Source organism: Physeter macrocephalus, chromosome 1 (genome assembly GCF_002837175.3).
Source record: "Physeter macrocephalus isolate SW-GA chromosome 1, ASM283717v5, whole genome shotgun sequence".
Taxonomy (NCBI): domain Eukaryota; kingdom Metazoa; phylum Chordata; class Mammalia; order Artiodactyla; family Physeteridae; genus Physeter; species Physeter macrocephalus.
In genome coordinates this window covers 120307101-120321547 of record NC_041214.2, presented here as the reverse complement: position 1 = coordinate 120321547, position 14447 = coordinate 120307101, and the positions used below count along the sequence as shown (strand labels likewise).

Sequence of the window (14447 nt, the reverse complement as noted above, 5' to 3'; positions counted from 1 at the left end):
TAATTAATAAAAGAACTAAAAGTTACTGGTACTGGGCTTTTAAAAGCTTAAGCTGGCTTTATAATAAGTTCTGTTTAATCAACTTTTGACTCCTGCTTCAGGGGTATTGTTAAATTAGATTAATTACCCTAAACCCTTCCTATACCATCTGATATCCAAGAGTTAAGATAGTGCTCTGCTAGTCTCCTGGATTTTATTCTGCGTCACCAGTATACCCTTTTGCAAGTTTTCATGCTGTCTCTGAATGTCCGTGCATGCAGAATGACAACTACATCATGACCATTACCAGGCTGACATGGATTCAAAGATAGCATTGAATGAAGAACATAATCTGATTTCAGAGTTATAAAAATATGAAAAAATGTATCTTAGAATCAGTGAAATTAGGTACATTATATTGAACTTTCTATTTTATCCATCCTTACATTCAACAAGTGGTAAAAATACCTGTTCTCATGGAGCTTGCATTCTAATTAGAGTCTATATTCAAGTATTTAAAACTTCTTAATTTTCCATTCCATTTTTCCTTTGACACTTGTGTTCTTGGCAATCTATTCTTGAACTTTTACTTCAGCAAATATTTATTTAGTCCCCATTGTGTGCTAGGCACTAAGCTCTGGAAAAAACCAAAATAAGCAAAAACAAAAAAGCCCCTGCTATTGTGCAGTTTAATTCTAGTGTAGAGACAGAAATACAAGAAGTCAAACCTTTGTAAAGTAAGAGTATTTTAGAAAGTGACAAATGACTTCAGTGGGAACTACTGAAGTGTTTTTAGAGGAGATGAGAGACAATACTTGACTTCTGTTTTAAATGTGTGAAATCATAGCATTTGTGAAGGGATATATCATTTTTCTTTTTTCTTGTGAACAGGGTTTCCATTCAGTTATCAAAATAATTAATCCCTCAAGGGAGAGTTCATGGTTTTGTATTGTTTTCTATCTCCTACTCAAATTTTAAAGCCCGCCCCTTCTGTTTGTTTGTTTTTAATCTCTGCATTTCCACTACTTTTGTTGCTGTTGCTTCTTCCTACTCTGAATTTTCTTGGGCCTCTAACTCCTGCCTCCTTGGAGAGATTTCACCTTCTGTTCCCATCTTAGCTTTATCTGGAGAATAGTCTTCCATTTGCTAACAGAACTGCCGCTGGTGGTGCTTCGCTGCTGGTGCTTTGCTGCTGGTGCTTCCCAGACATGTGCCCTAAGGGACCCAGGAAAGGCCAACACGTAGTCCACCATGTATACTCTTCTAAAACCTCACATTTGCTAAGTTTTGTGAATTCTCCAGGCTTTTGACTGACCTTTGATAACCCAGTGACAATCCCAATGTCACCTTTTGAATTTTTTAATACTTTCTACTAATGCAAGCCCTAGTTCCCAAGTGGTACATTTCTATCCATCTTTCATACAGCTTAAGATCATGCTCTTTCTCCTCTACAAGAAGTAGGACAAACACAGCGCTGCTCATACTTTAATGTACATAAAGATCACCTGGGGATCTTGTTAAAGTCCAAGTTATGACTCAGTAGTTCTGGGGTGAGGCCTGAGAGTCTGCATCTCTAACCCACTCTGAGATGACACTGATGGTGCCAGTCCGTGATCACTCTTTGGGTTAGCAAGGGACTAACATTCTTTGCTGGGCTTGAGTTAATCGCTCATCTGTTCCCCCACCTACTCCCCTCCCATTTTCCAACTGTGAGTATCCCAGCTTGCCACTCTGTCATCTTGGGCAAATTACATAATTTCTGTGTCAGTTTTATCATTTGTAAAATGGGGATAATGATCATACTTGATGTATCTAGGTTCATCGGTTTGGCATGGTTCTTAGAAAAATGATCAGGCTTAAGGCCTAAGGCAGGCCTGTAACCTGTCTACTGAAATGTGTGAACTCTGAAGTCATACTGTTCGGATTTCTGTTTTTCACAGTGAGATCAAAACCTACCTCTTAAGCTTATTCTGTTCTTCCATGAATTTCAGATTTCCTAAACCTTGAGTTGTTCAAGTAGAAATTATTAATTTTTCTTATCCACTGACTATATTTTTTCCTCTGCTTTATTCCAAGAGGAAACTTTATTCTTAGAGCCAGATGTTCCATATACAGATAGTCCCCAACTTAACGATGGTTCAACTTAGATTTTTCAACTCTACAATGGTGTGAAAGCATACCATTCAGTAGAAACTGTACTTCAAATTTTGATCTTTTCCCAGGCTAGTGATATGCCATATGATACTGTCTTATATGCTGGGCAGCTGCAGCAAGCAGCAGCTCCCCGTAGCTCCCAGTTAGCCGTGCCATCACAAGAGTAAACAACCAATACACTTACAACCATTCTGTACCCAGACAACCATTCTGTTTCATTTTCAGTATAATCAATAAATTACACGAGATGTTCAACATTTTATTATAAAATAGGCTTTGTGGTAGATGACGTTGCCCAACTGTAATGTAAGTGTTCTGAGCGTTTTTAAGGTAGGCATGGCTAAGCTATGGTGTTTGGGAGGTTAGGTGTATTAAATGCATTTTTGACTTATATTTTCAACTTACGGTAGTTTATTGGGACTTAACCCCATTGTAAGTTGAGCAAGATCTATGCTGGCTTCTAAGACCTTGCTTACTTGTCACTTCCAGTAATTTTTCTTTATCTCAACACAAGAAGATGACACATTTCTTATTATTATTTTTAATCTGTTCATTGGTGAGCTTTCCATAGGCTCATGATTGAATTCATACACTCCAAAATCCATTAATTAAATATTTTAGATTCCTAATGAAATGACAAAAATAATATAAAATTTGGAAAAAATTCCTTGTAAATGCTGTTAACTAGGATGAGGACTTATTAACAGTCGATTAACTGAATGTGATTAAATAGGGAAATGAGAGAGAGAGATAAAAGAGAGACCTTCCAGTGCTATCCAGTAATACGCCACTCCACCTACCAGCTTGTAACAGTAGGGGCTGGAGGAAATAGCAGGTGGTGGGGCACTTGGTATGTGACCAATCTCATTCTTGTTGGTGCTTCTTGAAAATGCACTAGGTGTGCAGCAGAACCAACAGAACAGGAATCGTGTTATACCTACATTAAAAATGGGATGTATGGCTCTGCATGAGAGCATTCCTTCCATTGAGAGAATGACTGTATGACCCAAACTAAATGCAGCCTGCCCCAATACCCAGAGGTCAGAAAGTTTTGTAAAGTTTTGTCTCCCGCTGTAGCTTCCTCATAATTTACTGTCTCATGGGCCATTCATCTAACAAATCAAACTTATAAACTTTTACCTTCTCTGTTTGGGCTTGAAGGATTTGACAGAGACCTGTTTACCCATTAGTAAAAGAGCTCCCTGTTCTAAATACTCTAGGTAAAGATGAATAAAGAGACTAACACCAATTATCATCAGTTACATGGTAAGATAAGACAGTTTTTTAAAACAGGATCAGTTATGTTCTTGCTGTGGTTGAGTCTATGGTATCTTCCATGAAACTGGAATTGAAATTGTAAAGAAGGGACAACCTCAGGAATGTATGGAAGTAAAATATTGTATGGAGATGAAACTACTAAACTAAAAGTGTAGTGAAGGCGATCAACAGCAGATTAGCTCCAGGAAAATCCAAATCAGTGAAGGAAATAATCTTTAAAAAATTAATTTTCAATTCATAATTACATACAGCTGTATCTTATTTCAGTTTTCAGGATAAAGAAAAATTCCTACAGATTCAGAACTCCTGTAGAACAAACAGGATTCTCACAAAGGAAAGAATAAAATCAGGTCTGCAGTGAACTTCTTCATTGTAACAAATGCCAGAATAAATAAATAATGTCTGGAGTTTTTAAAGGGGAAAAATATTTAATAATACAGCTGCCAGGCCCTATAGTCTATGAGAGAGGGCAACAGAAATAAATAGTCCAAATACTTGGAAAACAAACAGCTACATCTTTTACCAGGAAAACAAATAAAAGAAGTATGCCAGCTAATTTAGAAGTGATCAAAACAAAGAATTTACACAGAGTTGTTACAGAAAAAAAATAGGACTGACCTGAAGAAACAAGTAAAAATTAGCACACTATTGTTAATATCGTTATTATGAAAATCCTATTAATATCAGAAATGATTCTGAAAAAAGAAAATACAAGTTTTAAATAAAAGCACACACAATAATCAGGAACTAAAATCTCAGATTATGTTATTGATTGGATGGAGGTAAGGAAGATAGGGAGGAATCAAGTATATTCTTGGGCATCTAAGCTGAAGTAACCATGTAGAGTAGTGCTGTTCACTAAGTGAGCAGTGATCATAGGGGGAAGAGGAGGATATAGAAAGAAGATAAGTTCCATTCTAGACACAAGAGTTTTAAATATCTTTGGAATATCCAAGTACTGATGATGCGCAATAATGTTTAGTTTCATGGGTCTATATATGTATCTTCCTAATTTGTTTCTTTTTAATCCAAGAACATGTATAATTTTTATTAATCAAGAGAAAAATAGATGTTATAAAGATTTTTGTTCACTTGTTTAATTTAGGGGAAAAAAAACAGAGAGACCCTGGAGTAGTCAACAAAATGCCAACCAGTAATTAAAAGCGTTACTGCTAGAGCTCTACAGATGTTTTAATGAGCCTACCTTGATCTCAGAGAAAACTCTGTCCCCATCCTTTGGGGTCAGTGTATAAATCACAAAGATCTTTTTTGTTCAGACTAGAAGTTGGCCTTCCTTAAGCTTTTTTTCCTGGGACTTCACCCTATTTTTAAATCGGCTTGACCTTCCTTGGGGGAGTAGAGGAAGGAGGTGGGAGGAGGTAGGGGACATAAACTTCCAAACAGGAGGAGGCCCAAGGCTATCTTACTGCAATAGCATCTTAAAAGGAGCAAAAAATAATCAGCAGTAAAAGAACCAGCCACAATAGATCGTTATGCCCACCCTGTTTCACTGGGGCAAGTGTTGATTTCCCCTGAGAAGTCAGAGTATATATTCATCGTGGTCATAAGACCAGCACATCTCCCAGATTTTATTATTTTTAGCTAATAGGAATAAGTTTAGAACTATTAACATTCCACTAAAACCTTCTCAAAACTGGGATCATGTCCCCTCCTCCCTAGGCTACTTGGAAGAAATTTCCCAAATACTTAAGTTGGCAAATTCCTCATCTTGGTATTCAAAACCACCTTTGTATTGCTGGTTAAAAGGTTTTTAAATATAACTGTATCAGCTTAAGAACAAGACATAAGTGAGAAGCAGTTTCAAAATTGTGTTCCCATATTTTCTGCTTGAATAGAAGCTCTCCTGTTTCTGCACAACTCCATCTTGATTGCATATGACTTGCCCCACCTAAGTTTTTCCACTGTTACAAAGCACTCATCTATATTCTGTCTGTGGTTTGATAGTCTCTCCAACTACATAATTAGATTTGGTGGGCAAAGACTAACTTTCATCCCTTTGTTTCCGACACTTAGTAGTCTAAGTCCCCTAAGGGGGACTGGTATGTCTGCCAGTACAAAGGAAGGATAAATAAGTCCATAGACATTTCTGATGTCTAGCCATTTCTTTCTTTTAAAAAAATTCTATTTAGAGATGTATTATCCTAGCTGAACTCTTAAAAAATAAGAAACAATGAGTGTATTGTCTGAAGCTGTTTACTTCATGGTCCATTGGTTACCACTGTGTACATTAAGATGGGGGAGACATCAATAAATGTATTCATGGGATGAAACCATCAAATGTTTACTTGTAGATTATACTTTGACAATGTGTAGGAAAAAAGAGAAACTGAAGTATGTTTAATTGTGAGAAAAGTATAAGGGAAAAGATTTCACTATCTATGAAAGAAACATGTTTGACAAGTGTGCCACATATTTAGCACTGGGAGTAAGAGGGATTGAGGTTAAATTTAAAGTTTCAGATTCTGAAATCATTTGGTAAAGATTGTATTCCTTAGATAAATCTTGTGTTGAAATGGGTAAAAGCTTTGATATTTTTCCTCTGGCATTTATCTTGAAATTATTACTCATGGTTAATAATTCTTATATATCACCACCTCAGAAATGTTTTCACTTTCTCTGTTTTTTTAAATAATCTGTTTGAGTAGGAAACACTTTACTTTGGTTCAACTGTTGAAGTTCTACAGTCACTTTGAAGAGATAAAAGACCCAGAATTATTTCAAGCATAAAATATATAATAAATAAACTTGAGATAGTTAAGCTCAAGGGACCAAGAGCAAGCCTCCAAAAGATAGGGCTGTCAACATCAGTTAAGTTGCATATCTCAGGAAAGGCCGGTATACCTGGGCATATGGAAGAGCAGTCATCTCAAAAGAGATTAACATTGATAGTTATTCACACCATAGTACCCAACATAAATGAAGATCTTAATATCCTGAGTATCTTGCAATCTGTGTGTTGTCAGGAGCAGACATACAAGTGCCTTTAAAGTCAGTGATAGGACTTAACTTTGAAATTAGTTCTAAAAGCATATCAGGATCATTGAGGCACTCATTATTCACTGAAAGCTGATTCTGTAGAGTGTCTTTAATACATAATAATTAGAATTATCAACATATTAGTGCTTGAAGTAGTTTATATTTTCCCAGATAAAATATTAGCTCATAGAAAATTTAGCTGTAAAGAACTGTAGAGGATATTAAGTCCAATCTAATTTTTTAATAAATGATGAAACCAAAGACCAGAGAGATTCATTAATTCATTCATTCAGCAATGTTTACTGACGCTTAAGTAACTTGCTCAATTTATAGCATAGCCCGGATTGTGACCTGTTCTCTTGACTGACTCCAGTACTGTTTCTGATGAGTCATATTTTACATTTAGCTCTCTATGTAGGAATCTATGCTCAAATAAATCTTGGATATACTTTAATTCTGCTTCAGGGTCTATCTTAGAGGCTAGAACTGTAACAATAGCACTTCTCTGTTGGCCATAATATTTCATTACTTATTTAAAAATATTGATAGTAGGGCAGGGTTGTGCTTTCACTAGCATGGCAACCACCAGTTAATTTTGATATCTGATTATACTCTCAGTTGATAGTTTTACTGTATTTATGATTGGCTTCCACTTCAGAAAAAAACTGATTGCTAATTTAAGTAACATTTACATTGTTACCTAAATTTTTTTAAGTGTATAAAAATGCAATCAGGTTTATTAAACAGGAGACAATTACTCATATTTAAATATTTGTTTTTTTCAAAAGCCCCAAAAGAGGTATCTTAAATAGTTCACTAAGTACGTGATTCTAGTTATTTTAAAAAATCAAATATGTGTAATTTATATGCATTAATGCATTTTTATAATTTTAAGACTGAGAGTCACTTTAGAAATTATTTAATCCAATAATCCCTTATTTTATAGATCAGAAAATTAAGCTCCAGTGGAGTTGAGGTTTATAGAAGCAGAAAAAGGGCCTAAATCCTGTTCTCAACCCAGTATTCTTTCCAGTATTCCCTAATCTATTATATGAAATGATGTAACCATGTGTTTGCAATAATGTATATGTCAAAAGAATAGGTTTAAAGAAATGTTTTTATTTATACTACCATCTTAAATGCTTCATGGTCTTAACATTTTAAAGCTTTTTCAAGACCACCTTATCCGGGAGAGGGAGGAAGAAGAAACTTTAGTTTGGTTACCTGAGTGATAGCAGATGAAGGCATCAACTAGAGTGCAAATTATAAGAAATGGCAAGGAAGAAGCAGATCAGGAGGTGTTGAAGAAAACTACCATGACATTAGGATCAATAGAAGCAGATGAGTTTTATATTTGATTCCAAACACAAACATAAAAACAATACCTAAAACCAGGAATCCCCAGACTTCTGATATAATACCCTTCCAGATATTTTTTTAAGTTTGAGCACATATCCCCAATATATGTATATTTATTTGTGTACGTGCACTAATACTATAATACATTATAAAACATAAAAATACATAGTAAAATATTTTAACAGTGCAAGACTTTAATGACATCAATATGACTGAATGTGCTTTATTTCTGAAAAATTTTTAACAGTCCATATAGTACTTCAAAGTCTGATTTTTTAAGTTCAGTTTGCTTTGATACTTGCTTTTAATAGTTGTCATAGGTGAAAAAGATACCTTTGGTATATCCAAATGGAAAAATGTTTTTTTCTAAATGTTGATACTCAGTTTTAAATGCCTTCCACCAAATTTATAATTTTTTTAATAAAAAATTTGCAATTTTGCAACTTTTTGCAAATTTGCAATTTGACTACTAAATTTCTATTGTTTCTGAAATCAGTCATTGTTTTCTTGAATAGCAACCATTTTTTAAACAAAATAACTCATTAAAATGCTCCAAGTGAAGAATTTTTTTTTTTAGAATTTTATTTATTTTTTTATACGGCAGGTTCTTATTGAAGGATTGTTTTAAACAGAAAATTCTAGTTTAAGTTTTTTAATGGCATAGATGCAAGCATTATAGGTGATATCGATTTGGGGCAACAACAATCATATAATGATGTAAATACGTCCAAACATCCATTTTAAATGGTTTTCTCCTTAAGAACTTTTACAAAGCAGTAACTTTTTCACTGTATACTATTCTCTTTATATGCGCAAACTCAGAATGGTTATGTTTTCAAAAACATCAGGTAAATACTTCTTAGGAACTTATCACAGAAATGAAGCAAATTTGTGAGAATTGTCTTTTTGTAAAAGAAAACTGCATAACATCTTTGAATTTTACCACTTTTAAAGTGATTTGCCATAAGATAACCGATGAAAATATAATAATAAAAGATATCATGATCATTCTCATTTCAAAGTATTGTAAAGATTTTACTGTATTTTAAGGCTTTGTTTTTATAAATTAACCACATTGAATACCTTTTGTATTTTTGCTTTGATTTGCTGCAGTAGCTTGCTTATGAATGAACTTGACATGTGGTATTTTATACTTTTCTTCTGGAATCTGCATTTCATTCAAAATAAGACATTTCATAGTGCTTCTACTTACACAGATTTCTATAAATTCCTATTTTGATTTAAAAAGTTATTATTGCGAATACATCTTCTCTGATATACCTTTCCTTTTCTGACTGTTTGAAGAAGATTTTAACTACCTAGGAAGTAAGATGGCGACACCTAATTAGTAATGCAAGGCCTTCCTCCTATATTCTGAGTACCAGAAGAGTGGAGTGGTACAGATTTTCAGTACTGCAGGAGAAAGAATTATTATGGATTGAGGTGGCTAGTGGAGGCTTCTCTGTGGAAAAACAGTTAAGAAAGGATTTAGATAGGTTTACCAAAAGTTGTAGGAGAAAGAGAATGATACGAGAAAAGGCATAGGCAAGAAAGGACAAGATAAGTTTGGGAGACATGGAAGAGACCAGGCTGGAGAAAAGGAGTCATGATGTGCAATAATAGGTGAGTGAGTAGGTAGGTAAATCCAGAGGTCCTTAAATATGAAATCGGGGCATTAAGAACTTTTATCCTATGATAAGCGAAAGGGTTCAGATCAAGTTTGTGTAATGGCCAGAAAACTGACCTGCAGCTTCACAGACATGTTGTGGTGGCCAACTCTAAAGTGGCAGCAGGTGTGGGGAAGAAACATCTTCTGGAACTAAACTGCTTTCTGAAAGAAGAGTGAGGTAGTTATGTTTTCTCTCTGCCTTTGGCAAAGACACAAGATTGAATGTAAGTTTCTGAGGAAATTGTTATTTAGCACAGTGCAGTGGGTAAACAAAGGATGAGGTTAATATACAGGTCCAAATTTAATTAAGTAAACATTCTAAAAAAACACAATATGAATATACTCTAGAAAAGATAAGTTGTAAATTCTACAGTGATTTAAGTGTTTCCTTTTTCACTTGGGAGGCTTTTAAATTGAATATCATCCAAAAGAGCCACCATACTATTTAAGGAAAGATAAGCCCCAGAAGATACTTAGAAACTTTTCTTTCATCCTGTGTCTTTTTAAATAGACAAAAGTGAAATCTTTCTTTCATCTCTATTTCCTATCCAGTTATTTCCCCATAGAAGTGTTCTCCAAAATATGGTGTACTTGACTCAAGGAGTGCACGCACACAAAAAACAAAACTTTCATTTTTAATTTTTATATTAGAAAAATGAATTTAAGCTAATTTACTAATCTTTAATAGAAGGATTGGTAGGAGTACAGGTATATAATTTACAGTATAAACATTTATGGGGCTTCCCTGGTGGCGCAGTGGTTGAGAGTCCGCCCTGTGAGCCGTGGCCGCTGAGCCTGTGCGTCCGGAGCCTGTGCTCCGCAACGGGAGAGGCCACAACAGTGAGAGGCCCGCGTACCGCAAAAAAAAAAAAAATAATAAAATAAATAAAATTTATGAAAGTGCACTCCAAATGTAGGAGGGATTGGGTTTGCCAAAAAGTTCAGTTTTTTCTGTAAGATGGCTCTAGTAGCTAGTAGTGCTTAGTTGTCTTTAACTTCATTTGAAACAATTTTGTTAGCTTGTATTGTGACAGCTGTCATATCATCGTGTGTTAAAAAAAAAACTTATCAAAATTGGTGAATTTCTGTATAGCCATTTTAATATTGAAGATGGAAGAAAAAAGCAACATTTTTGGCATATTATGCTTTAATATTTCAAGAAAGGTAAAAATGCAACTGAAATGTGAAAAAAAATTTGTGCAGTGTATGGAGAAGGTGCTGTGACTGATCAAATGTGTCAAAAGTGGTTTGTGAAGTTTTGTGCTGGCAATTTCTCGCTGGATGATGCTCCGTGGTCAGGTAGGCCAGTTGAAGTTGATAGCGATCAAATTGAGACATTAGTTGAGAACAATTAACGTTATACCATGCGGGAGATAGCCGACATACTCAAAATATCCAAATCAAGTGTTGAAGATCATTTGCACCAGCTTGGTTATGTTCATCGCTTTGATGTTTGCATTCCACATAAGTTAAGCAAAAAAAACCTTGACCGTATTTCAAGATGCGATCCTCTACTTAAACGTAATGAAAACGTTCTGTTTTTAAAACAAATTGTGACGGGCAATGAAAAGTGGATACTATACGATAATGTGGAACGGAAGAGATTGTGGGGCAAGCGAAGTGAACCAGCACCAACCAAACCAAAGGCCGGTCTTCATCCAAAGAAGGTTGTGTATATGGTGGGATTGGAAGGGAGTCCTCTATTATGAGCTCCTTCTGGAAAACCAAACGATTAATTCCAACAAGTATGCTACCAGTTAGACCAACTGAAAGCGGCACTCGACAAAAAGCATCCAGAAAGTCAACAGAAACACATAATCTTCCATCAGGTTAATGCAAGACTGCATGTTTCTTTGATGACCAGGCAAAAACTGTTACAGTGGCTGGGAAGTTCTGATTCATCCGCCGTATTCACCAGGCATTGCACCTTCGGATTTCCATTTATTTCGGTCTTTACAAAATTCTCTTAATGGAAAAAATTTCAATTCCCTGGAAGACTATAAAAGGCACCTGGAACAGTTCTTTGCTCAAAAAGATAAAAAGTTTTGGCAAAATGGAATTATGAAGTTGCCTGAAAAATGGCAGAAGGTAGTGGAACAAAATGGTAAATAAAGTTCTTGGTGAAAATGAAAAATTTGTCTTTACTTTAAAACCGAAGGAACTTTTTGGCCAACCCAATACAATCAAAAAGTATGTCAGAGTTGACTGTGGGGTAGGAATTGTTAAATACACAGATTATCAGGGTTTTCTCCTAGAAACCTTGATTCAGTAGGTTTGAATTGGGGTCTGGGAATCATTTTTTAACAGGACCTCCAAGTGTTTCTTATTTTCAGCCAAGTTCAAGAAATTAGCAATAGACCTATTTCACCATATCTTGACGTTAGGCCCAAGTCCAGTTCTAGGTCCCACAGCACTAATGGCTGTATGATTGGTGCCTCACCTATCCTAACACAGCTAAAAGGAAAGATTGTCCAAGAGCTCAGCAGCAGAGCTAAAGCCTCATCAGTGATTCATGGGCTGGCATCCAGCTCACCTTATTTCTTGTGCTTTGACTGGACCAAAAGCCAGCTTACAGTAGTTTAATTTGTATGGGCAGCAATATGTATGTCTAGAGTAATTTAGGAGTTTGTTTACCTTGAGGTTTGAAATCTATGATTGTTTTTAACCATGAAGTCATTGCCACAGATCATTACTATGTTCCATGTGTTAAAAAATCATGGCTGATCAATAACTTTATACCATATTTTTATGAGTGCTATAATACGCTGACACATGGAAATGTAGAAATTAATTTTATGCTAAGGAAGTTGGGTGTCCTAAAGTAAAATATTTATTCAGAATCTTAAAAAATAGAAAAAAATAGCTAACATTTATTAAGTACTTATGCATTGTCCTAAGCACTTTTCAATACTGTGTATTATTTAATCCTCACAACAATCCTATGAAGTAGGTGTTTTTAGTATCCGTTTTGTAGAGGAGTTAACTGAAGGAGCAGAGAGGTTAAGTAACTTGCCCATTTGGTTATAGGGTTTTTGTTTGCTTGCTTGCTCATTTTAATTTGGGAATTCCCTAAGTAACTTTTAGAAGATACTTACTTTCATGTTTTGACTTAATGATCCTTTGGCTTCTCTGAATGATTCTTCATCTTGAAACTTGATTTCTTCTACTGCCTTGTTCTCTTATAAAACAAAACTTCTTTCATGTATTTTAACAATGAATGAAAAGTGGCATATAGATATCACTTTGGAACGTTGAAACGATGAAAGAGCATGACAATTTAATAAAAGCAAAGTGTTCACTGCCACTTTGAATATGTAGCCTAATGATTCATCTGATAAATAAAATTTGTAAATATATATGGTTTTATCCTGAAGCTTCACTTTATACCTGTTACTAAGTTTTTCATGTCTGAGGGATTTTTTAGCACAGAAAGAAATTCTGACAGTTGCTTGTATTTTAATTGATGCAGTTTATTCCAGTTTTTAGCATTGCCAATTTCAATATCTAGTTTTTTCTTAAGGCCTTAAGCTCAATTTATTCATTAAAAAAATAAATCTATCCATACCTTCACTAGGCCTTCAGTTAATCTTTTTAAATTATCAAATTAAATTCCATGAAACATTTTTAAAAACACCTAACAAAGTATATAATGAATCAAAGCATCATAATCAAATGATTAAATCTTGTAAATCTAAGTCTAATAAATTTATAAATTCAGTAAACCAAGTTCTCCTAAATATTAAACATTGTTTACAAACTTGTTACATATTTCATATTTTAATCACAAGTCTAAGATAACAGATTCTCTAAAAAACATTTCAAATATCTTTTTTAAAAAATCCCCCAAAATGCATAGACAAATTATCAGTTAATGCCCAACTTATCAATAGTATCTTTATCTTAAACCTAATACAAAGTCTTCATATTATAGCCTGGATTCATTCCTTCAGCCTGTCATTTCTCATCCCAAGACTATAAATCTACTTACACAACAAAGTGGAATAGAATTTCCATCTTCCAGCCTTCTGCTACACCTAAGATTCTACATTTGGGATCAGGGACAGAGACCTGTACCTACCTGCCAACCAGAATCTGCATTGGACAGGGACCTCTCTATTACCTTCTTATTGTTAGGCCTGCCATTGTTAACAGAAACTTTATGAACCCTCACATAACTGAACGTACACGTTTTACATTTTTGCAACCTGGTTCTTTTCCTAGAAATGATGCATCCCATATGTTTCTCCCTTAGGTTACACTTCATCCCTGTTATAATGGGATTTTCTAAGTCCAATTACGTATAAACTGTGTAACCTTTGGCATTAAAGCCTATTTGTGTACTAATGGGGTTTTGACACCCTAATTAGGTTACTAAAGCAACCCTTTCTCTTCTGTAGTTTAACAGCTGCCTCACTGACCATCAGTCATTTTATTGACAATGATGATCAAGTTTAGTTTTTAACCCCTTTAAATTCACAAAGCCAAAATGATTTTTCTCTCCTAGGAATGCCAGAATCACCTCCGCAGATATGGAAATGTGAATCTGGAACTGGTGACTCGAATCATTAGAGATGGTGGCCCATGGGAAGATCCAGTGTTGCAAGCTGTTCTAAAAGCCCAGCCAGCATCTCAGGAGATAGGTACTTCAGGAGACTCAAACTCTAAAACCAACATTTGTGAGAAGCAAATACAATTTCATTTTCTAACTAGAGCAGTAATAGTGATTTTTCTTTATTTTATAATACTGAATAAGAGTAATGTATTTTCACATGAAGTGTGTTTAATTTGTTATATTAACCCAGCCCAAGACTGATTTGACATAAGATTAGGTACAATTATTTCTAGTAATTTCCTATTAAAATGGGAATTCAGAGTGTTAACATATTTAGTATCCCCATGCTTTTTACAGAGTTTGTTTTCACTTCAGTTATGTTTTTAAAAATCTATTTAGGGCTTCCCTGGTGGCGCAGTGGTTGAGAGTCCGCCTGCCGATGCAGGGGACATGGGTTCG

General features: G+C 34.9%; 1 protein-coding gene across 3 annotated transcripts in view; it reads left to right on the top strand.

Moving 5' to 3' along the window:
- Nucleotides 1–14447, top strand: part of ZNF654 (zinc finger protein 654) — a 99283-nt gene that overhangs the window by 67979 nt on the left and 16857 nt on the right. For 2 of the 3 annotated variants that reach the window (XM_007126354.3, XM_055086090.1), the window contains exon 4: nucleotides 13941–14076. The exons of the other annotated variant lie outside the window; for it this stretch is intronic. In XM_007126354.3, coding sequence (XP_007126416.2) covers nucleotides 13941–14076 — 136 coding nt within the window. The remainder of the gene's footprint in view (nucleotides 1–13940; nucleotides 14077–14447) is intronic. 3 annotated transcript variants of the gene reach the window in all.